The following is a 25,702-nucleotide window of genomic DNA, read 5'->3' on the forward strand; positions in this document are numbered from 1 at the left end:
AGAGAGAGAGAGAGAGAGAGAGAGATTGTGCATGTATGAGTTCAACCCAATTTGTTCTGGCTCTTTGTTGGGATAAGAACAGTTCACCATGGCAACCACGGGCACATGGCCACTCCAGAGCTGGCTCCTGAGGAGTGTAGAGGTGGGGAGGCTCTGGAGATGTGGGCCATACCGAGGGTAAAAGGAGAAAGAGGTGCGCTGGGGCTTTATGGGAAATTGAGATGTGCTCACAAGCTTCACGCCCCTACATGAGCAGCAGACAACCACCCAGTCACAGCAGAGAAGTCTAAGATTTCATCTAACCTCTAAAATAAGCATGTGCTCCAAATTGTTCATAACAGTACAGTGGCGAGAACAGTTTGGATGTGGGGTGTGGTAGGAGCACTGGCCCATGTGGAATGAAAGGAATGTAAAAGGGAGAAATGACTGACATACAGAGAGCTGAGTCTACTGAGGGGTTCTGTTATGAAGAGGTGACTCCCACAAAGCAATAACCTCTCAGAGGTGAAACACAAACTCATGTCAGCACTACAGATGCTGAATCAGACACAGAGAGAGAGAGTGTGTGTGTGTGTGTAAAAAGTGTTAAAGAAAGAGACACTGGAAGGGTGTCTGAAAAGGACACATCATGAGGACACAGTCACTCATGCAAGAAAGACTGTTAAATCATTTATTCACCTAATATACTTCAAAATAAAGAAACTACAAAGAGAGCATTTAGAAACACATTGTAGAATCTGATTAATCTTTTCTAAGGAAGCAAAACATCGTATAACACATTCATTTGTACAAAGGCTACAATGATCTCCTAAGACAAACCAAAATGCATATACATTGTTTGAACCTGACAGCAGATATACAGTAAAAATGCAACAACTGCTGTGTCAACATGATATCAATTATTAATACACAGAGGGATACGAGTCTATCATCGTACCATCACTGGAAAGCACTAAAAAGCTGACTGGATTGGCACAGCAGGTCTTGAAGAAAATAAAGACTAAAGTGCAGACAAACTACTTGAAAACAATCTCCCACTTACATCAGTTATTTTCGATATCTTTTTGTTACAACTAGGACAAGTTCAGTGTTGTAATGTGTACTATTATGACAAACAAAATGAAACATGGCTGGTTTTCATGCTTGTCCGTAAGCACTGTAAGTAACCCCATTTATCCCTTAAGCTCTCCTTTATTTTTATGGCTGGACCCTTTATTTAGTTCCATTGACAGGAACAGTCCAGAGGCTCTTGGAAGTTGTACTCCACGATTGTGGCGTTGCGAGAGCAGTAGAGCGAGACTGAGCGGGTTTGTAGTCCACTCTCGCGGCAGCACTTACAGAACCTGGCGTGACTGTTGATGTTAAAGTTGAATATGGTGGCAGACGGACATTTCCCATCACAAGAATAGACTGTTACCTGTAAGAGGAGGGAGAGAGGGTGATGGCCGGAGATGTAAGGTGATGCATAATTGTAAGTATTTTCTTATAAAGTGTATAATTTTTCTCATCTTCCTCATTTTGTGCTTGCATGTTTCTTTTCTCTCTCACCGGTGCATTGCTCCTGCAGTCATCTTTTCGAATGGTAGTCCGAATTGCCACCCGCTTGCATGTCTTACCATCCTCTTTACCTACACACATATTCACACAAAAAAGGATGGACACACAGAATAACATTCCCAAGTAAACACATCACTAACACACATTACACTATAACACACCATACCTTTGAAGATGCAAGTTTAAACATACACAATACACACACACACAAAAAATGGCAAACATATGCTCACACACAAACTCTTTGATCATTTTACTGCTGAGACCTGTCAGTCACAAACGCTGAAAGGCCTATTGAGCAGGGCTCTTTGTTGCCCAGCAGTAGGAGCTCGCTTTGATTGACAGTTGGTTGACAACGGGGCACAGTTCTCACAGCAGAGATCTGGCTCTCTTATTGGCTACTGACCTAGACTTAACCTTACTTTCAAGCCAATCAAAGCTAGTCAAATGGACTCTGCAGGGCTGGAATGAATGAAAGGACTAGATTATCTCCAGCTTCGTCTCATGTGTTACAGTGGAGCTCATTTGGCTAAGAACAGGTATTAACACTTTCATTTGATCGAGCCTTATCTTTTTCTATTCAACATCACACACTGATGGATATGTAATTGGGATTTATGCAAGGTTAAATGTTATCTTATAATGTGTTTTAAGACTTAAGAGAGAAAGTAAGAAATGGAAAAGACAGATACACAAACACAAAAACAGACTCACACACACATATCCTTCCCACACACCAACACAAAACCTGACAATGAAAGTGAATGAGTCACTGAGAGTCAAGATGCCAAAGAATCATTGTAGGAGGGAATAGTGCAAGGTGGTGGTACCTGTGTCACAGTTAGTACTACCAGTGGGGGTTACAGGAATAACGGTAAATGGTAAAACACCCACTCCAGAACCTGGGAGCATCGTCAGGACCGCAGCCGTCCGGTTCAAAGAACGTCAGGAGAACACACACAAGGTTACGTTTGATGCGGAGAACACAGTTGAATGTCACACACAAACAGAGGAGGGAATCAGTGCAGCTGGCATGCACATGGATTTTACTTCTTTATTTTTTTGGCTTACTCCGGGCAGCCAGCCAAGAAACTCAGTCACTTGATGTACTACAAAGAGCAGCTCAGCAGGGCAAACACCAGCCCTTGCACCATCTTGCATTCTCACTGGTAAAACGCTCACCGTGGGGCACCCCGATTGGCCAAAATGCAAAGTCACTGCTAAAGCAGGCAAGCGGGCGAGGCTGCAATGCTGAATCCACAGAGAGAGAAAATGTTATCATGTTTATTGATGCATTTAAAAAGGTTTAATTCAAACAACCTAGAAATGTCTTATTACTCAATGTAATTTTGTAAAGCAGACATAAAGAACAGTCCACAGAACTTGGAAGCAGGTTATGTATTGACGTAGTAATGACTTTTAAATGTTGAGTGCAATCACATTTTATCATTCTATTTCATTTTTTTATTATTATTTCCTTGAGTTTTCCACCAAATATTAGTTCAGCTTGAGCTGTGTTGGCTCTTGCATATGTCAATAGAAAATTTGGGGAAAAGCTGGGAAAGCCAGGGATTGTGGGAAATGTGGTCATAGGCCAACAACAGGCTTTATCTCCACCCTCTACAACAGGCCACACCCCCAACCACTCAGCCAATAAGCCCATCCACTGCCAGGCAACAAGGCGCTCACCCTTTTGATTGACAGCTGAAAGCATAACCAGAAGCGTCTAATAAATTTGGAGACTTACATGTCCTGCAGCAGCCGTCCACATAACTCTGAACCACACCGCCATTCTGCAAGAAGAGAGTAGAAAAAAAACAGAGTGGGATGACTGGGAAAGACTCCAAAGAGTACAAAACAAACATTGCAACATTGTAAGAGTACATTAATCAATTGTTCACCAGTCTTTATTAGAGGGTAAGAGTTTAAATTGTCTTATCTGAAATGTTGTAAAAAGTATGAGCAGTCAGTACAGTCAGTAGAAGTTAAACATATTGTTCATCTCTTATATTGTATTTTTAATTTTATCATCTTTGATCATACATTAGACCTTTATTTTTTGGGAGGTGAAAAAATCGGATCTATGCATCCATTCTACACAGAAAAAAAACACAGAACATACAGTATAGTTATGTATTGTAATTATTAATGTTATTATTCATGTAGAGAACAAACAGTTTGACTGTAGTTATCATATTTACCCTATAGTACAATTAGAGGTCCTGACCTGAATACACTCTGTGTCATTGAAAGGCGGGCAAACCACCCCAGAGGCGAGTATCACCGCTCCCACTGCCGTTTCCATACAGTCGTAACGTGTACAGTTCTCCACCCAGGAACTCCCTGCCTGCACACGCAACCAGGATCAGTATTGCTCTGAAAACAGCATTTAGCACATATGGATGTGGATGTGTTCACTCTTACAGCGAAAAGCTCTGTTGTTCCATTTTCATTGGTGAAAGTGCAGGAGACGTTTTTACAGGAGCCGCAGCACACCTGAGGGTCCGTGGACTGTATATACACCTGGTGCTAAAAAGATGAAGGACAGGTAGAAGATGATGTAGTGTGTAAAAGCTATGTTTACAGAGATGAAATCACAGAAATGCTTTATACAATGACAATGAGACCTATCAAAATGTGTTAAATATGTTGGATACATACTGATCCACATTTCTGGGTGCAGTTGACAGAGGTGATTTCCATAGCATAGAAGCCAGTGTCTGGATCTCTGTGATGCAGGCAGTGGACAGTATAACACAACTCTCCCTCAAAGTATTGAACCAGAGACTGGCCTGGTCCCAGCACTGTCACCCCCTGGAAAAGACACACCTCTGCCTTCTCTACACATACATACACATAAACATAGGATCAATAATTATACTGTATGTGATAAATGGTAAATATGTAGGTTAAGTGCCAGGAGAATGAAGTAGTGGATGAAATAATGTCTAAAGCATTTATTGGCACACTTGTGTCAGGTGTATGTCTGTGTGTTTTCATGCTTGCATTACACATACGGCATGTATGCTGAGGACAGCCACAGTTGGTGCTGCTGTCTGGGACCTCGACCAGCACCTCCCCCTGAGGGAAAACAGAGTGCTGACTTAACTGAATTTGCTCACTTTTTCTTCCTTCTAGCAAAGAACTGATTAGACAGTGACTTGTGATGCAGCTTTTTGCTGACTTACCACCTGACAGATGGGGGGAGAGCTGTAATCACATTGGCATTCTGGGAGTGACAGAGAAAAAGTTAAAGAGAGAGGTAGCGTCAAGTTTATGCAAATATGTGACAGGCATAACAACTTCTGAGACAGCTTCAATTATCAACTCACTAATGCCAGGAAGAAATACTGTAGAGTGTAATTTTGTGCTTGTGGTGTTTGTGTGTGTGTGTGTAAGAGTGTGTGAGTACCGCAGTGGTGCTGTGGGCAGCAATGCCCAGGGACATTAGTTTGAACCAAAGAGAGGCCGGGTGCACAGCTCACAGATGATTCAGGGCACAGGTTGACATCACACACTGAAACACATGGGAAAAAGGATGAACATGACTTTGATGACAGAAAACACACACACACACACACACACACACACACACACACACACACAGAGCTTACCACAATGGTACTGTGGACAGCAGCTATTGGTGGTGTTTAGATCCACAGCCAGGATTTCTCCATGTGAGCAAGTTGGAATGGGCTCAATACATGACTCACACACTGCACAGACAGAAAACACAAACAACAAATTTACAGTTTTGCTGCTATAATTGATGAAGGTGTCAAAAAAGGAGCCATAGCAGATGGTCATCCTCATACCAGAGCCTGTCAGTTTAGAAATGGCCTTTGAACTGCAATTAAAACCTACCACACAGGTAAGAGTAGCAGCAGGATCTTTCCCCCCTGACCTCCACTAAAAATTGATCTTCCCTGCAGTCGAGGGCTGAGACAGGAGGGCACGCCATGGGGTCACACTCTGAGGACGACCAGTTACAGAAAAGTGGTTAGTGAGAGTAAAAGTTCGGACCAAAGTTTACAAGATGTCTACACTTTGCAGAGAATAGTGGAAAATTGAATGGAAGTTTGCACTCACCACATCGATACTCTGGGCAGCAGGACAGAGCGCTGTAACCAATCACAAGTCGGTTCCCGTTATCGCAAGGTGGAGCTTCACTGTCACAGATGGTCATGTTGCACTCTGACATGGAGTAAAGGAGCAAGAGGATGAGGAAAGGAAAGATAATTAAGTGGTTTAGTGATTTTCAAGAGAAAAGCAACTGAAGTATTCTAAGAATTTGAGGATACTGGTAAGCTACAGTATTGGATAACCATCAGCTATGTAATATTATTAGAGAAAGAGAAACTTAAACATAACTGATAAAGGACAGAATGAAACCATCATTTCTTAAAAGCAGCTCTCATGGGTTCGTATTAGAACTAAAAGTTTTGCTTGTTAAACAAATTAACTTTTAAACTCACCACAGATCTTCTTTGGGCAGCAGGCTCCTTCTTCCAGCACATCCAATACATACTCTCCCTCCCTCTCACACAGCGGTGTAGGGACAGAGTTGCAGTCAGGCTCGACAGCCACCACAGAGCCGTTCTCCACACACTTGTATAGACAGCAGCCGCGAGCAGAGCCATTCCACACCTCGCCCGGGGCCCGAGGGTTACCTTCATTATCTGTGCACACTAGATAACCCACAGCCAAGTTAATACACCAAGGATATTCCTAGATTCAGTCTCTCTGACAGTGCAGTGTTCTTTATAAAAGGTGTGTAATTACTATTTCACTCACCACAGCGATCCTCTGTCACACAGTAAGGGGAGTCAGCGCGGTGCAGGATGGTTCCACTGCGGCACACGCACTCCTCTCTTATGAAGGAGCAGGTGGTCTCCTCATAGTACTCTCTGTTTAGACAGGTGCGGCTGGTGCAGGTGCTCACACATGGCTGATACTCCTTGCCAGGGGGACACCGCAGCGCTACAGGATGACAGGCACTTATGCATGAGCAAATAGGAAACATGAGCGAGTACATCTGCGTACATGCGTGTCTCCTTACGGCAGAAGTTGTGTCGTCTCCAGCTGATGCAGACTTGATGTGTGTAGCAGACTGCCACGTAAGCTGCCAGAAAGTCGCATTGGTGATCCTTGTAGTGTAGGTCCCCCGCCCACATGATGTCGCAGAACTGCTCTGGAGGCACCTGAAAACACACAACCAGGCTAAAGTCATGTAGGGCTACAAGTTGTGCCAACTTATTGTTGTAACAGCTGTGCTCTCATTATCGATTAATCTGTTGATTTTTCAACAGTTTTTTGTATCAATCAATAAATTAACAATTAATTGTTGCTGCATTGAAATAACAGCAAAGTAACCAAACACCTGCCTTACGTTCAAGCTTGTAATACTGTACATTTTTGTGAATACTACAGCTACCTTGCTGTGGCATGACGTGAAGGCTCTCTGGCGGAGCATGGAGAGACAGGTGGAGCAGTCCCCAGTGGTACAGTTGTCTCCGACCCTCCGTGTGTGTTCGGTTTCATCGGTAGTCTGGACTCTCCAAGCCTGCAGAAAGACCATCATGTCTCCCACCTCTCTGACCACTGTGCCATTGGGCAGCTTCAGGTCATCCTCCGGGTTCCCATCACAACAACCTGGCGGACAGAATTTCAGTGTATGTGTGTATGTCAGTTTTATTGCTCCATAGACAGTGAGCAATATAAACATAGAATGAGATAATGTCTGTGTGAAACTCCCTAATTAAACCAAATGGCTCTCAACATCTCCAAATTGTCATATCACATAACGACTCAAGTCAAAGTGATGCTGCTGTTTAGACATTAAGCCTTTGGGTGCTAAGAGCTGGCACTTAGATAAATGAGGCTGGTGTTGATGGAAACAAAGCTGGTGTGTGGACTCACCACACAGGCCTCGGGTGGGCACAGATGCATTATAAGGTGTGATGTACTGCAGCACCATGATACCAGTGCTGTGATACCACTGTATGCTGACCCCGCCAGGTGTATGGATGAGGTACATACTGCCTGTGTCTTCCACATAAAGATTGTGACGGGAGAATGGGAGCCTGGCAGGCCTGTAATTCACTGACACCTAAAGACAGATGGGCACAGATGCATACAAAAATCTCATTACTTGTGTGGGATAAGTTGAACCTTTGGCGGTGAATAAGGTAAAGACAGTCACCTTGCGATCCAGTCGGTTGATAATGATTCTGTAGGAAGAGGTAGTAATGTTCAGTTTCTTAAAACACAGACCAGATGTTCCACCTGTGGGACTCTGTGGGGAAGAGAAATTAGATGATATAATAATGCAAGACAATATTTATTGGAGGGTTAAGAGCTTTTGATCCTGATGCAAATAAAACTGTATTATAGGTAAGAAGGGACTGTGCTCACCGTTCTTCTGATGGAGTTTACACTCTACAAAAGAAAACAAAACAATTCACTGAAAGCAAAGATCAGTTTTTAGAAGTTTGAAGATAAGATTTTATCCTTTGCCTGGCTTGTTACCTGGCTGGTTGGACATTTCTCCACGGTGCCGATAATAGTCTCTCTCGGCAGGTTAACCAGAATGTAGGAGCCGTTATCATACAGGGCCACGTTGTTGCCATCAAATGTGATCACACGCAGGTCGGACATCACAGTGCAACGACCTTGAAAAAGGCAATGGTATCAAAAAAATACAACACAGATCATCTGACCATCTGTTTTCCCTTATCAATGCTATTTAATGTAAAGCAACCAGACTTACATGGACACTGCCACTGTGGACAGCAGGGGTCTGTGTTGATGAGGATGGGCAGGCCCAGCAGACTGCACTGGGGCTGGGTGGTGTTGAAGCGACAATGAAGAGAGGAGTTGTGAAGCAGCAGCTCTCCGTTGAAACAGATCAGCTCTGCACACTCATCTATACGGTAGGAGTAAGGAGGCTGCAGAGACACACAACTTTGGTTTTACAAAGACGTTTCTGTATATAGTCATTGCCCTTTGCACACTATATACTATATACTATACAGTATATAGTATACATACTGTATAGAATACTAATCATTAGTATACTCTATGTACTGTATAATATATATATAAGGAATAGTAAAAACATTTAACAATTTAATGTTCATACTAATATTTCTAGGAGTAGCAAATTCAGTATTTTATAATTACATTTCAAAAAATGGAGCACATAAACACTCGTGACACTATACATAAACCCATTCATGTTCATATTCAATTACTTAATATAACTGTCCCTATTTTTGAAAACATTGCAATTATTTCCAGGACACACTATCTTGACCCACATAGATTTATCTTGTGGGTATGTTCATGAACAGTTGGTTCATGTGTGTTTGTGGCAACACAGCAATAGCGACACTTACTGTACAGCGAGTAGTGGGCAAGAGGAATGGAGGAGTGGTTGATGCTTCCTCTAATATTGGAGAGGTGTCGGGGCTTGTGACTATTTCTGTAGTTACAGGCTCAGTCGTGGGCTCAATGGTAGTAGGTAGCGGTGCTGTGGTTGTCACAGCAACTGTTGAGGTGTCCGTGGGGGTGGTGGTCTCTACGGTTATGGTTGTATTAGTTGGTGCAGGTTGAGAAGGGGTTGTTGTTTTGGTGGTGGTTTCAGGGACAGAGGTGTCTTTGGTGGAGGCTGATGTGGTTGTGATAACTGTGGTGGGCGGTGGCTGTGTGGTGGGTGAGGTTAGAAGAGGTGGGGTGGAGGTTATGGGGGATGTTGGTGCTGCTGTTGACAGTGTGGTGACAGTGGTGGAGGTAGGAGAGGATGGAGAGGTGGTGGAAGCAAGAGTAGTAGGGGAAGGAGGGGAAGAAGTGGAGGGCACTGTAGTGGTCTCAGTGGGCACAGCAGAGGGCGTTACTGTGGTGATCATCGTGGTTGCTGTAGTTTGGGTGGGCGTCATTATGGTCGTACTGAGAGTGGTTGTCTCTGAAGGGGTCGAGGGAATGGTGGGGGTTGTGGGCGAGGCAGAGGGTGATGGAGATGGGGCGGATGAAGGGGTGACACGCTCAGCGGCTGATGTAGTGGGAGTGGTAGTAGTGGCGGTGGTTGTTGTGGGCCTAACAGTAGTGTAAGAGGTAGTCGTGGCTCTAGTGGTGGTGGTAGTGGTTGTGGTGGTAGTGGTAGTAGTTGTGGTAGTCGTAGTTGTAGGTCTTGTGATAGTGGTAGTAGTTGGAGTGGTTGTTGTGGTTGTAGTTGGTGGTGGTGCTGTAGTAGTTCTGTTTGACCGCGTCACATATGCAAAGGGAGTAGGAGTTGGAGGAAGCGTCACACCTAAATGAGACAAGTAATATTACAAGCACATGTAGTATTTTGTAAAATTATATTCAAGATTACAACAAGACCAACAAGACTAGATCCATGTATTGTATGAAAAAAACTGAGCCTTTTATTGCACTTTTGAGACAAAAGACTCATTAACTATACTCACAGTCCTCTGTGTAGACACATCTTCTGGTGACTTCATCAAGGACCATGTTCTTGGGACAACGTGGGAAGCAGCCCTCCACACTGTAACACACAGAAACAATTAAAGCACTTGAGCTGAGCATAGATTAGATTGGGTGTATAATGAGTACTGTCAATGAACCAAGGCTCTTACGGAGGCAGGAACTGGCAGCGTGTGGCATCTGGGTCACTGCATGTGTGGACACAGGGGCTCGCACAGGCCTGATAGCGCCACTCACACATCATACGGTAGGGAATTACAAAACTGCTCTCTGCCAGAGGAGAGGATCTAATTAGTTAGGATTTATGTGCATATGCATTCATGTGTATGTGGGTTAGGTACATGCATGTGTTTCTGACCCTCCAGTATGAAGCTACTGCTGGCTTTGAAGCTGTCAGAGGTGTCATATCTCTGAGCTCGTGCGGCAGTGCGTGTCAGTGTCAAAAAGATTCCAGGTTGGCTGACAAGCTCGAATGAGGTGTGACCTGGCAGAAACAGCCCCTGATGCTGGATAAAGGTTGCTCTGCGACGGAACTCTTCCCCTCGACTCCAGCGCTCCAACTGAAGACGGCTGCGCCTTGACATGACGAGGAAATAATTTGGTCTTTCTGCAGACTCCAGTGACACCACAGGGACACCTGGGAAAATAAGCGAATGGGGGGTTAACTTATCCCCCCCCCCCCCAAAAAACAAAAAAAACCAAAACAGTAGCACTGTGTAATTTTGTGAATATGGATGCTCACGTGATGTTCTGTCCTTCTGCAGGCCTGCTGTGATCATGAAGTTGAACAGTAGGCCTGGGGCAGGCAAGTGCCCTGGTCTCTCTCTCACCAGAGGAAACACTGAGCTGCTGGTGCGATTCACTCCAAACATGGTGTCATTATAGACAGCACTCACCAAGGAAAATGGGCCATCACCTAACTCTGTGGGGGGAGTTAGTGAGAGACAGAGGAAATGAGTTTGGTGACAAGCTTTCAGGGAATCAGAGTGTGTAAGGTTTGAAAATCTGCAAATGACAATCAACAAAACAGCTCTTTGAAAATGATTAATCAACTCTCATAAATACCTTGATTATAGTATTCACAATCGTAGGCTGAAAGAGAGCAAGACAATTCAGATGTTATAAAGGATGTCAATAGCACAGACGTAATCACATGACAAGACATAGAGGAAAGGAAGAAATATGTAAATGAAATGATAGCAGTATACTGGTTGGTGGACAGAGGGAATGGTGGAAGTGGGGCAAAGAGGTAAGCAGGGGTCACAACACAGAGTAGACTAACATACTATGAGCATGTGTGTGTATACTCACGACACACAGACGGCGATCTCCAGTGTATCGTAACTCCCTGTTGGCAGCATTTGTGTGCGTACGCAGCAATTGACGTGCAGAGACACTCACAGTCACCCCCGCGGTTACAATTGCATGTGTCCGTCAGGCAGTTCCTATAGAACCAGGCCACATCCACCTGGAGGGGACAAACACCACGTACACATCAGCACACACACATATATACACACACCATCATAAAGTGAACCAGGCCAAATCTCACTGGGGGAAACTAGGGGAGGTCTTGTTTAGGGGGTGAGTAGTTTTCAATAATTCAGACCGGAAAGGAGTGATGAGATATCAGGACAAAGGAATGTGGGTCAACCTCTGGTGCAGTGGGGATCAGATGAGCCCGATGACAGACAGGCAGGCAAAATGCATCAGCAGTGAGTTGGTCTGTCCAAAGGCGAGGTTAACTGGGACTCAGCGTTTTTGACACTTGCTACTGTAATGCACATACATGGTGCATTTTATCCCAGCAATACTTAGATCTCTATTCTAACATTTTAGAAGATGTAAGAAGCACAAATATTGATTTGGCAGTTTGCTGCATCCTGACTGGAGCAGCAGGCTTGCATTTAATTGTTACTGACATGCTTCTAAAAGGGCAATTGTTCATCCATGCTAGTTATTCTTGATACAAAACTTACAGTTGCACCTTTAACTTTAACACACGCATTTTACTGTCAACAAAAGCAAATACCTATACAACAGATTGCTCAAATTTTGCTTTGTATTGTAGTGCAATTTTCTGTCACACAATGAATCTCCCTTGTCCCTGAGTTTCCATAGCTGTCCTCCTATCATGCAAATTATAAGCAAACCAAAGAAACTGAATGTATCTTCGCAGGGAAAGGACACAAACATTCTGAATCTGAAATGAGGCGTTTTTCTCAAGAAAGTTGAGCTTTGGTAGTGAAAACACACAGATGTGGATTTTCCTCGATTTTCCTCGGGTGGGTGCTTTTCTCTCTAATTAGGATGTGGAGAAAACTTCAGTAAAATCATTTGAATAGGGATGCTTGGCTAACTTGGTGTTTTTAAGTCATACTTGCCTGATATTGAAGAGAAATCTGCATAGCTAGAATGAATGAATGAATACAGAATCCACTAGAGCAGGAGAAGCAAAGCCTCTTGGGAGTCTTCGGGAAAAACCCTGGGATGTGTCATCTAACCATGATCTTGTAGATAAAACCTTTGGATCAACTGCTAACCTTTGGATTTACTTACTTGTGTGAAACTTTTTTTCTACAATACAACAACAACAACAACAACAACAGAAAAAACTGCCTAGAAAAGAGCTGGACGAGGCCATGTTTCTCACTACATGTTTCTGGTAAGATACATATGAGTCATGTATATTTTTGTTTTTGGCCTGAAGTCAGAGAAATAATACCTCTGAGGAGCACACTAGTAAAAAAAAAAAAAAAGGGTGTGAACCATTTTCACAAATTGTATGTATCTGGTTTGACTGGATAGTGGATATCTTGCACTTTTGCCACTCTCCAAACAGAACAGGTAAAATCAGCATCATCTCAACTGGAAGTGTTTAAGTCAAGTGAGTGAACTGGGTGGCTTCAGTTTTTATGTGGTGGCCCACTAGTCACCTCTGTGCACATATACATGGCTCCATCTGCTGGCCACATAGAGCAATACTATACTTTAGTAAAACATTTAAGTGTGTGTCTGTGTGTGTGTGTGTCTGTGCAAGTGTGTAACCTTGCATCTGGTGTGCTATTTGGTATTTATCTCTGAGAAACAGTGTGCTTTCTGGGATCAGTTAGCAATTGTTCCCTTAACCCCTCACCAACCCCTACTCCCTCATTACAAGCAAGTTAACCTTTCCACAGCTGCATCCACTGCATACAGACGTTTGTGTATGAGTGTGTATGTGTGTGTATGTGTGTATCAGTTCAATGGTACTCACCACGTTGTGACAGGGTGCAAAGACATCGCTGTAGAGGAGAGCGCACTCCCTCTTGGCGTATGGCTGTCTCCCCAAGTCCCCTTCACACGGTCGCTCAATGACATAGTCACTTTCACACTAAAACACACAAAACGTCCACACACAGAAGGTGATTGAGAGTCTGATTACTCTTAAATATCACAGTGGACTCGAGGGAGACAGGCACACATAAATTACAGGGGCGACAGAGAGCTAGAGAGGAGTGAAAGAGCGAGTGGGACATAGACAAAGACAGAAAGAGGGTACGAGGAGAATTAATAAAGGAGCTGAGCTGACTCATACCTGTCCCAGGGCCCAGCTGTCTCCAAAGGTCTGTGCATTATTGACTTCCATGTGGCTGGAGGTGGTCATATCATTCACTGTGACACTATCAAAATTTCCACATAGTCCACTGAGGAGGCCCTGGAAGAAAAGAACAGACACCGAGTCATGTTTTCTGATTCCTTTCATAATAACAATGAACATCTGAGGACAATTTTAAAAATCTGTCAGGATCAAAATGAACCGCTAGTACAGACCTTCCACTGAGGACCAGCTCTGATGTGTACAGTTGTCTTGCGATCCCAGAGGACGGTGAGGTCCTGATTGGAGAAGTGGACCACGGTGTAGTAGCCTGCTTTCCACAGCTCAAACTCTGACCCTCGACCCACAACAGTGGATGGGCTCTAGGGCAGGACAATAAAAACAGATGGGTAATAGCATGAATGAGTGGATTTTTTAACAGATATCATTTTGAGAGGGAAAGACACACAATTACATAGCTTGATTGAGTGTGACTCTGTGTGTGTAGTCCGTACAGGGTTGCCAGAGTTGTCAGTGAAGTAGATCTTGGTAAGTCCCACGTGAATAACCAGTATTTTCATGCACACAATGCCGCTCTCATAACAGTCCTTGTTTTGGGCAACAATGGACACCTCGGTTTCTCCTGCACTCTGGTGAGAGGGAGAAGACGATTATATTCACAAAATATTAGGCTACTCTTGGGAGAAAAGCAGGTCACCTCATCTCCTCTTATCTATGTCCTACAAACACAACACACATTGTTTATTTAAGAAAATCTGCTTAACTAAAGCCACAATAACCAGAAATGCAATACATAAACTCCACACGGCAGATTCAAAGTTGAAATTTGAGTCTACCTGTTCAGAAAACCTTGTCATAATGGACACTTGAGAGGTGACAAGAAGAGGAAGCAACTCTAGGCTATTAAGACACTACTCTTCCCCATTCTTTTCGAGTCTGCGTGGTGGCCGGCAGTCTGTCGGGTCTGAATTGGAATGTCTGTTCTACTAATTCTAATTCTATATCCCTGGGAGCGCAGGAGCCCTGGGGTTTGAAGTGAACACTGGTGTCTTTGTGTCGCTACAGCTTGCCCAACGTCTGCTAGCATTACCATGGTGCAAACACACACACACACACACACACACACCCCTACAAACCTTAATCTGCTCTAATTAAAAACCACTCTCTCTTCCAAGATTAGAAACCAGCTTGGATCCTCATTCCCAGATCCAAATCAGTCTAGGCCAGGATATATGAAGGATGCTCATACTTTGTCCCTAAACACATACCACCTCTCCCACACAATCTATCACAAGCGCTCTGACACATCTGCTTAGCATTTCAGTGCCCTAACTGAATCCATAAATTTGGCCTTTACTTTACATTTTTTTATGTGCACATGCATTACCCAAATGCAAACATCATCGAGATCCACACCACACTCCACTCACTTTAAGCAGGTAGACCTGACAGTCAGAGTGGTAGTCATACTCAAGGCCATCGAAGGTGTGGTAGTGTCTGTCACTGTAGACAGTGCACACAGCTGGACATGGTGAGTAGCTGCAGTTAAAATAGCCACGGTGACACACACTGAGGAGAAAGACACGTGGGATGCACATGGGAAAAGTAAAGAGAAAGCAGAGTTGGGACAAAAGTGCAGTTTCACGCCACAAATGCAAACTTATTGTCCTATGCATGATACAATTTTATCTGTTTTGACATACAGCTTGTTAGAGAGTAGTTAGAATCCGATTATTTCTTTATTCATGGATAAATATAAATGGAGAGTACAATAAGGGCTTATACCATTTGTAACACTGCGTTTCCACGGTTTCCCCGGGCAGGTACTCAAGGCCTAGCCAGGCGCAGGGACAATTCTCTGGATAGTAACACTCCCCATGATGTAGCACCAGCCTTTGTAGATTAAACAAAACTCAAATAAGAGGTACAGAACATGTAACACCTGACTTAAAAGCCGTATTGTGGAGCAAATATCCCATTGCTTTAAGTGTAACCTGTAAATGGGAGGCATGTTTCTATTCTGGATGATTGGGAAATATGCCGCAGGGTAGGAAAGTAAATAGATACCCTACTGTGTGCTGTCAAGATACCTTTGATGAAGGCTTTTAATTCCTTGATAAAAGCATGACTACATGCTGTGCCAGTCTTCCTTGATTAAACATACCTTAAAGGACTATACCTGTGCTTGTGCAAGATTTAGTCCATTCATTACAGATGACTACTGACTAATGGCTTCCTAGCTTGCAGGCAGCCTCTGGAGTCAGCTCCTTTTACTAGAATATTAAAATCCACTTGTAAAGACTTAAAAAATTTATACTTCAGCTAAGTGAACAATCTACTTCTCTAATTTGTTCATTTTTTGTCAAAGTGACATTATCATACCATGGTATGGTACATACAGGCAAGAAATGCTCTGACAGAGCACTGATCTCATTTTTCAAGTATCTACAAGTACATTTTTATACCATATTGAAATGAACAGAAACCTGGAAAGAAGGAAGACACTTTATTACGATATGTTTTGCCAAGTGGGCTGGAAAATCGACTGGTATGGTTTTTAAAAAACACAACAATATTTTGGAAGGTAACAGGGGCTCATATTACCCAGGAGGGCAGACACAGCCAGGGATGCATGGTGTGTTGGGAGGGCAGGTGAGGTTCAACATCAGGTTACGGCAGGTCGGTGCACAGGCCACGCCTCCTCTCTGTTCGGTGCAGCTGTGGTACACTTTCCCCTCTGGACACTCCCCGACCTCTACACTATCTGGCTCTACAATGTGCACACACACACACACACACCATACACACACACACACACACACAATCTCAAGAAAATCAATGCCTCCATCCTCTTAAACTTCAACAGCTAGTCATGGGAAACAAGCTACAACTACAGACATAAGGCTCTTGATTTCAGCAAGAGGGACACAGCCTGAAATGGCACTTTGTTGTTGGAACGAATGAGGGGAACTGAAGGGAGGGGGGAGTGCGGAGGGGTTACCTTTTTCCTCTGGCACGCACTCCATCTTCCCATTTCTGCACAGGCTGGTGGAGGACAGGAAGGGAGAGAAAAAAAGGGTAAGTGTTTGGGAAAGAGTAATGTTATCAAACACAAGGTTAGTTTAAGTGCTCTACGTCTCATTTGACAACCACTCAAGCTTTTATTGCTTCCTCAAATGTAGACAGACAAAGTGTTTAAGGATGTTAACATTGTGTGCAGTAAGGAGAACAGCCAAAGCAAGTTTTCACTTATCAGTGCAGGTCAAGGCCAACTATGACTCACCAGGGGCCAGAGGCGCTGAAGGTCACCTCCCCTGGCTGTGACACGCCACCCATGGAATAACAGTGACACTGAGACCTGAGGATAAACTCGTGACATTATTTTAATTACATTAACTAATGATGGTGCTTTCTGTGTTGGTGTTTCTGTCTCTGTGTGCGGTTCTGCCAAATGACAATTGATGATGATCATTAGGATGATATATGAGGTGGTGAAGTCTTACAGTTGCACACAGCGCTGGCGGACGTCGTCATAGTAACTGCCGACTGGACAGCCACACCCCTCAGCACAGTCATTTGGGCTACATGTCTCTGTGCTAGACAGAGCACGACAGGACCGCCCGCAGGACGACACACAAGAGTGGTACAGCATTCCTCCGCGACACACCACTTCTGTATACACACACGGTAATATACGTTTTTATACACCCCAAAGAGAATACAATTTCTCAAACTCTATCACTGTGTCCAAAATCACTCCCTTTTTACTATATGCTAAAAAAGTTGTGTCAAAGGCATACATACTACTTCTGCTAGCAATCTCACAATGCAATGCACCACATTTTATAGGTGCAAAATTACCGTTGTGTGATTCCACAGCTGTCAGTGAATGTGAATTTTGGGTGATACATTTAAATGTATTTGAAACACAACCAAGTATGAATAAAAGCAATCTAGTCGCTAAACACTCACCACATTCAGAGACATGTGATCTGAAATTAATGTCGACTCCGTGTTTGGAGCAAAGGAGAGCATAGTGTGCCAGCGCTGTGCACAGGCAACTGCTCCCACACCGACAGGCCTGGTGGCGACACTGCTGCTGGTAGATGTTTGGACTGATGTAGCCATGACACGGTGCAAACACACTCCCCAAAAGCACCTCACACTGGGATGCATAGAATACTAGAACATATCCACACACAAAACACATTTTAATACTTTTTACAATTCTGATCTGAACAAGCTGAGATACCTTGCAGCTAAAACCTGCACAGCACAGTGCCTCTTGAGGAATCAATAATACTACGGATGTCAGCATGTATAGTCTGTAGAGCCGCTGGCATTTACGCCCATGAAGTTTCTCATCCTCACGTGATGCATGGTTTGATTTTAGGTCGCCCTCCACCCTTTCCATTTTCCCAATATTTAATTGAGGTGAAAAAACAAATGCGGCCAAAACATTAAAAACAAAGATGAAACCATAATTACCATTGTGCTGGTTCATCTCACATGGGTCTATTATGGGCAGGTTAACCGGAGCTACACAAGCAGAAGACACCTTCCAAGCATTGGCATGAAGTTGAGGAGTACCCTCTATCATACCTGCTGGAGACCTACACACACAAATACAATCAGACATAGTTTGTTTTCAACATTGATCTATAAGTGGGAAGTACTTGCTCACAGGAAGTCATCTCGTAGATTTCCATTGAAGGTTCCACAAAGGCCAATCGTCGGTCCACGCCACTGGCTGTCCAGCTGCAGATAGACCCGCCCCCCTCGACCATCATAATGCAGCCTCAGACCAATCCCTGCCTTCAGCTGTGTGAACACGGAGGTCAGCTTCCGCACCTCCAGCACATCTATATATACCCAGAAACAAACAACAATGCTCATGATCAAAGATGGCATTAGTATAAACAAGGGTAGGTGTGATAGTTTTTTTAAATTTTTAAATTAAATAAAGTACAAAGAGGAATTATGTCATTGTGATCTCTCTGCATTAAGTATAAACTTGCTGTGGATCATTCTAAGCTTTTGTGAGTAGTACCGTCAACATAGGGTAAGACAGGTGCCGGGCTGACACCGATTATCACATCCCCCTCTCTGGTCAAAGTGATCTGACGACTCACATCTTCATCCAACACCACTGTCACTGACTGAATACACACTTGCTGCTGGAGACACACAGATGACACAGGAGGGCCGGTTACATCTAGAAATGGTACTGCAGGGCTGATCTGTGTGTGTGCAAGTAATCGTGCACATTACCTCAGCACAGGTGGTATACTGCAGTGTGACAGTGAATCTGCTGCTGCTGCGGCTCTTTGCCAAGACGTACTGACATGCCCCCGGCTGGAGAAACATCCTCCCGTCAAATGTCGTCACAAACACGTCCCCTACCACTGAACACTCCGCTAAGGAGAAAAAAGTGGTAACATATAGAATTTGTTATTATATGTATATTGAATTTGTTTCTCTTTAGTACTAACTGGTCTAAAAGTGTAAACTCACCTGTGCAGTTGTTCTCAGTGCAGTTCCACACTCCTCCTGTGCAAACACTAAAAAAAGAGCAGCACAGCAGGTTAACAGCACATTGGAAATGCTGCATTTTTTGTTCACTATGGAATACAAGGCCACACTCACCAAACACTGCATCCCTGTTGAAGCACATGTCCTTGTACATATGAAGTACCATGGTAAACACAAGGACACTGAGAAACAGCGATACATGTTCCATTTTGTAGGATAAGACCTATGGGAAAGAGGATTAGAAAACAAGAGTATGTTTAGAGGTCAATTATAGAACAGTTCATGGAAATTAGGAAGATGTTTTTGTTTAAATAAATACCATCAGGGCAGTAGCAGCCATCCAGACAATGTAGGTTGGTTCCCAGACATTCTTTTTCAAAAGTACAGGTGGGTGGACAGCAACTGATGCAGTCTCTATAGACAAAACTCTCCTCACAGCCATCATCTACATACAAACACAGAGTTTCACACAAAGGCAGATTACAGAACATGAGCATGCAATAAATGTTGACATAATAGTGGGACATGTTGTGTATGAAATTAACTAATGATTAAAATCAATTCAGATTTTTGTTGATGGTATATGGTTTTTGTAGGTGTAATGCCTACGTTATACAGAATATACTGTGGGACACAACAGTTCAAATAGTACTGATCTGCCATTTTCCAAGTGTCAAGAGTTTCAGTGGTAACTTACAACAGGAAGGGAAGCTGTCTCTCCACTCCCTCACTGGATATCCGACATGTGAGCAGGCTCTGGTGTACTCAACCAAGGCTCGACAAAATGTTTCCTCATCATCAGACCTGAAATAAATTTAAAAATGTACAAAATGTTTTTGGGAACTTGGTTTCTATACAAAGAGTCTCTAGTTGAAGTGTTGTAGCTAGTGAGGGAAGGTAGCTTTATTACTGTAACTGGGCTTACACCAATAACAACACAGAGAAAATGGTGGAGGAAAAACTTAAATTGTCATTGGGAGTTTTAACTTACACACAAAGGTCAGAGACACAGCTGGCCACAAAGGGATTTGGGTCAATGTTTTCATGACAGGACAGAAATGGGAAGAAGAGAAGTGCACTGCATTTGTCTATGGCATCCTGCATACATGCACAATAAATACAATTAGGAAACACAGCACATAATAACAGAAAAGTATTGTAGCGTACAGCAAAACAAACACAACTGCACAAACTTAACATACAAGGACCATCCTGGTTATTTTGGAGGTCTTAGTTATGACAAAGAGCTGCTAATTTTACCTTTCAACAAGCAGTAAAAATGTTTATATGGTGGGCCTAATTTGCTTTTCTTTCACAGTTTTCAGTCCTAGTATGCACTGGGTAATAACACTGAGAAGAAAGAGTGTTCCTGTGGTTCTTACATCCATGTCTGACTCAGACTGGCAGGCCCCATTGAAGTCAAGGTCTACAGAGGGACAGGCTCTTTCATGTGGCAGGTCCACTGCCCAGCTGTTACCAAACACTGCAGGCTCATCTGTCCGAATGCCTAAAACACATAGTCATGGGACACAGCACATATGCACAGACTGTCAGACACAGATAAAAATGCACTTGTGCCATACAATCGAAATATGCACAAAGGCACACAAAAGCAATAATTTCCTTTTGTCTCTACATATTTGTATACAGCACATTAAACAGAGACATTTTACTTGTTTACTCTCTTTCTCTGAACTCATCCTCACTCCACTGGACAAGTCAAACAAGGGAGAGCCCAGTTCATATTACTGGTCATCCGAGGAAGGATTCTTGCTCCTTCCAACCATTCAAACCCAAACTATCACTTCTCCCCTGTCCTTCCACTCTGGTCTCTCCCGGTCCCATCGCTACTATAATTGGCCAGAATCAGTGTTGAGTGTATAATAATAATAATTGAGGTGAGTGGGTGCTGAGAGAAGGGATAAGAGGATGAGGGGCCGGTCAGGCCGGTCTTACCACGGGCAGTGGTGAGGTCATCGCCTGCAAGGTGGTTGAAGTTCCCACACAGGCCACAGGGGGCACCCTGGTGCTCCTCGCTCATCTTCAGGTAGACTCCTGAGCCTCCATCCCAGGCCAAAGAGAACCCAAACACACTTTTCACCAGCAGGTAATCAGCCAGCCGCTCAATAAACACACTGCCTATAGTCTGAGGCAGACTTAGCCTGAAATTAAACAAAGACACACACACACACACACAAAGAAAGTGACAGGAAAAGTCAGCTCTTTGAAAAATCATACTTAAAATGCTCTGTTGTGGTTTTTAGACACACAGACACACACACACCTGCGGCCTCCCTGGTGGACCTGATATCCAGAGATGTGGATCTCCTCCTCATTTGGGAAGAACAGACTGAGAGCTCTTGGGCATGAATACACACTCCCGTCACACACTCTGCTGTTGTGGACCTGAGCAGATAAGAGAGCACATGATAAAGAATCAAAGAAAGGGTCAAAGTGTAAAAAGCATGAAAATGTATTAACAAGGATTAGCCACAGTCTGTAACCTGTGTAGTAATAGCATTGCCACCAACAGCCAGAAAAGGCTGTTGTGGTGTGACTTCTAATTACTGCAACAACTTAATTTACAAAGGCTATGATTAGCAAACAGTTTATGACACAAGGGACAGACAAAGTTAGAAACACTTTGTGACTTTAGGACTTTAATTTCGAAGTAACTTAATAACAATTAAAAATGTTACAATAGCTGTGATGTTTAACACCAATTACCAGTATTTGTCAGCTTACAGGCTAAGACCGGACATATTCTATATTTTTAATATTATGAACAAATCCTATGAAAAGGCCACCAGTGTGTTGGTCTGTCTCTCAATACTTTCTGACTTCCACAGCCTGGGGAAGACTCAAGTCTATCCCTTCCTATTGTAGTCAATTTTTACAAACTCACAAATATAAAGTTTTTTTTAAAGGCTAATAAGTCCCTACAACTGCTGAGCACCATAGTTTTTAGCAAGCAATACTAATACAGGAACACATTTGTTGTATTATGTGGGATCAACTCAAAATAATGCCCATGTTCAAGGTAATGAACATGGGCACTCTGTGCAATGGTGTGGCTCAGTGATGTCTTTTTAATAGCATTTGGACAACAATGGAGGTCTATGGCACGGATGAGTGAGCTGTATCAGGCTTTGACTACACATGCAATACTTGCTAGTATGGGCAATTAATAGATATAATATTAATAGATTTTGTTGACAATAAGAAAAATACAGAATATCACAAGATTTATCTTTGAAATAAATAAGCAAAATCTGCTTTTTAATATGAGCTTTAAAAGAAACATTAGATAAAAGAACTCCAAAAGGTCTGGGGATCCAAAATATCAATTGCAAAATTATTGAATATATCAATGGGAACATTATCTATGCCAAACACAGATATTTTAAAAACTTACCAAAGGAATATGATGATAAGAGCTCGAAGGGGGTTGACAATAGTTGGTTGGCATGTATGCTTAAACAAACTACCCAATAAAATAAAGGTTACATACTGGTTAAATATTTCAGTGGGTAATTTCAATACGTATGCTCTTACCCACACAGTGTACTGTGGTGTAGCTGAGTGGCAGTCCTGAGCCAGAACGTAAGAGCAGGTTCCAGGAAAGTAGAAATATATTCCATCAAATGTTTCATAGTGGTGCTGACCCCACGACCTGCAGATCCCGTCTCTATCCTGGCCCTGGTTAGGTACTAATAAGAAAATGGGCAGTTCACTCAGACATGATGGCTGTGATGTTGAAGTAGATTAGTTTCGAGTCACAAATGAATTTCAGCAGAAATTGACATTTTATTAAACTGCTGGGGCAAATCATACATCCTATCTCTTTTATCATCTTTAAATCTTTCATCATATTTTATTTCATTGAACTTATCAGTGGAAAATGAATACCTGAATTTTCTAAAGAGCCCTTTGTTACAGTAAATCTCCATAGTTGGCTATGGCAAGATGCTGCCAAAAACCAGAGGGGGTGAGGATGGGGACAGTGACTCACACCTTCTAATGTAGTCAATGGCTCGTCATAGTGATTCAGTCTGTGAATGGTTCATCATAGTGATTCAAAATGGCACATTTTGTATATATGATGATACTTTACAAATCAATTACAAGATATACACGTTTCAATTAACATTTCCAAATCTAATTTAATATTTAGCATCACCTCTATTGATCTCTGATCTTAAAAATCTGCTAAAAATAAATGTCTATTTTAGTTGGTTTGTACAGCTGAGGAGCCCTTGATAATTTGCCTTGGATTCAATTTTTTCCTTTTTACTTTTTTTTCAAGAAACATAGTTGTTGTTATGACCCACTTTCATGCTATCTTTGATAAAAAAATGTACATTCTTAATTCTATATATGATCTAATTGAAGATTTAATTTTAAGCCTCAGTTCAGATAAAGGTATCTTAGGAGCTATAATGTTTCCAACATGTATGTCAACACTAAATTAGTTTGTTGAAATGAAAAATGTCTTTACAATAATTGACCTCAGATCTCCTGATATAGTCTATAAGGAGCCTGTTCAGAGTATAGAAACCAGAAACTCCATCACTCAGCCCTTTCACTATTACCTTAGTTCAAGTAGTTTTATATCTGTTACTGTAGAGAGTAAAGTCTATGAGTGTGTGAGTGTGTATGTGTGTGTGTGTGTGGAGGTAGAGGATGGTGGATTTGTATTAACAAAGAGAGACAGAGACAGAGATCTGGGGAAATCTGATAATTAATGCAGGTATAATTAATTTTTGTTGAATGATTGGAGAGTCCGATGTGCACACACGAACAATCTTATATACACACACACACTCATTTCCTGTATAACTGAACATGTTACTCTGTGCTGTTATCAAAAAGTTGTAAGCATGCTAACCAGCTGGTTTGTTGCATACCAGGAATGGCGCTTGTCAGTCAACCATAAGGTTGTTGGCATTTCTGCCGTGTTGGATGAGATTCTGACAAACCTGAGCTGAAACCAAAAGAAGACATATAGGTGTGTGTGTGTGGTTGACTGTACTTATTACTCACTGATCTGGCAGCGGTCTCCCAGTGCCTGGAACTGAGCACAGTCACACACACCGCCCTCCTGACACCAGCCACCATTGAGGCAGCCGCAATATTCTGGGAAAGACACGAACACACTCAAGTTCACTGGATAATGGGTAATGATAGTTTTAAGCTTCTGTGAATGCATTTAGGATCATTTCATACGCAGTGTATTTACCTGAAGAGGAATCTCTGGCTGTGTAGTTGTGTAAAATGCTGCGTGACAGAGTACCCTCAGACAGCAGCGGTCTGTATGTCTTGGAAAACAATGAACAATACTTAGAGTAGATCCTGAAATAATTATCAAGCTTAAACAGCATCAGTGACAATGCACTGTACCGTAAGTGTACCTGTCTCTGTATGTTAAAAGTTGCGTCAGGTGAGTGGGAGAAAGTGTATGACTTAGTGAGTGTGTCTCATTCTTTACAAAGACAGCTTTGTGCGGGTTAGGGTGTTGTGCGCATGTGGGTGCCCTGACCTCCTCTGGTTCTCTTAGGTGTAGTGTACCAACCTCCTCCCCGAGGAGATCCCGTTTCCTCCGGAGTGCATTAGCCCTTCTGCACACACACAAACATGCACATTAGTGGGAAGAAACAGTCAGAGGGGAGACTTAAGTGCACTTTACACCACTTGAATTCGGGTTCAAAACTCCTCTTTACTGAACCCTCACACGCATAAGTGCATGAACACACACACTCAGTTGCTGTCTCTGTCACACACCCTAGTGACAGAAGCAGAAAGTGCAAATGCATTTATCACTGTCAGCCTCTGGTATTGTGTGAGAATGATCTATGAAAAATCAATTGTTTTTTACCCAAAATTACTTATATTTCAGTCACACTATTAATAACATAGAAAAATGTATTCCATTTCTGTTTTTGATTTACCTCTGTAGTCTTCCTTCTGCCACTGAAAGTCGGCTCTGAGCTCCTAAACACAAAGTCACACAAGTAACATAAAATCATTAGCCTGTCAAAATGGGTATATGTTATTTATGTAATATACAATCACCTTGATAACTATAGGAAGATCCTGAAATGCCCAATCCCAAACTTTTAAGGTATTCAAATCTGTATCATTTATAATGATGTAGCAGTTAGATGCCTAGTTAATATGTAAGAATAGGAAGGAAAGCAGCTTTATATAAATTTGTGATGATTATAAAATAATTTAATTTCTGACAGAAATCATAAAGATAGGTTCCTCCTATAATATTCTACAATAACTTATAATACTTCAAGGGCTTTGTGACTCTATGGCATAACATGTAGTTCATATTCATATCTGTGTAGCAAACTTTATAAGAGACAATTACAACATTTTAATAAGTAGAGCTGACACACTTACCCTCAAGTACCAGCAAGTGGGAGATTGAAAACGACATAAGAAGAAATCGTTTCACTGTCCACTTTAAGTTCATCTCAGAGTCCGAAAGGAAGTCCCGCCGAAACGTTAACGGTGCATCTCAAT

General features: G+C 42.6%; 1 protein-coding gene across 7 annotated transcripts; it reads right to left on the reverse strand.

Annotated features, from left to right (window-relative positions):
• Window positions 1-656: 656 nt before the first annotated feature.
• On the reverse strand, window positions 657-25,661 carry otogl (otogelin-like). Of its 7 annotated transcripts, none has more exons than XM_044355763.1 (59): window positions 25,580-25,661; window positions 25,120-25,162; window positions 24,744-24,789; window positions 24,411-24,489; window positions 24,215-24,307; window positions 22,727-22,881; window positions 21,456-21,577; window positions 21,128-21,333; window positions 20,554-20,678; window positions 20,163-20,269; window positions 19,869-19,975; window positions 19,491-19,616; window positions 19,286-19,394; window positions 19,154-19,200; window positions 18,911-19,056; window positions 18,690-18,816; window positions 18,324-18,501; window positions 18,128-18,252; window positions 17,612-17,821; window positions 17,143-17,311; window positions 16,923-16,997; window positions 16,641-16,684; window positions 16,244-16,409; window positions 15,425-15,532; window positions 15,070-15,208; window positions 14,134-14,268; window positions 13,855-14,001; window positions 13,619-13,738; window positions 13,298-13,414; window positions 11,353-11,509; window positions 11,107-11,133; window positions 10,784-10,963; window positions 10,400-10,678; window positions 10,194-10,311; window positions 10,023-10,102; window positions 8,955-9,865; window positions 8,327-8,504; window positions 8,086-8,228; window positions 7,972-7,995; window positions 7,760-7,852; window positions 7,477-7,666; window positions 6,992-7,209; window positions 6,617-6,758; window positions 6,352-6,537; window positions 6,033-6,245; window positions 5,647-5,751; window positions 5,422-5,529; window positions 5,172-5,273; window positions 4,970-5,074; window positions 4,746-4,786; window positions 4,575-4,638; window positions 4,219-4,397; window positions 3,982-4,086; window positions 3,785-3,904; window positions 3,305-3,350; window positions 2,740-2,808; window positions 2,388-2,459; window positions 1,549-1,628; window positions 657-1,417 (listed from the first exon to the last, which is right to left on the reverse strand). In XM_044355763.1, exons 1-59 carry the CDS (start codon window positions 25,650-25,652, stop codon window positions 1,217-1,219), a joined length of 7,980 nt encoding a protein of 2,659 aa, XP_044211698.1. In that variant the 5' UTR covers window positions 25,653-25,661; the 3' UTR covers window positions 657-1,216. The 7 variants fall into 7 exon arrangements, with proteins under 7 accessions (XP_044211698.1, XP_044211697.1, XP_044211696.1 ...); XM_044355762.1 differs by having other exon boundaries at window positions 18,690-18,813; window positions 24,711-24,789; XM_044355761.1 differs by having other exon boundaries at window positions 24,711-24,789.
• Window positions 25,662-25,702: the final 41 nt, after the last annotated feature.

This window comes from Thunnus albacares, chromosome 7 (genome assembly GCF_914725855.1).
Source record: "Thunnus albacares chromosome 7, fThuAlb1.1, whole genome shotgun sequence".
Taxonomy (NCBI): domain Eukaryota; kingdom Metazoa; phylum Chordata; class Actinopteri; order Scombriformes; family Scombridae; genus Thunnus; species Thunnus albacares.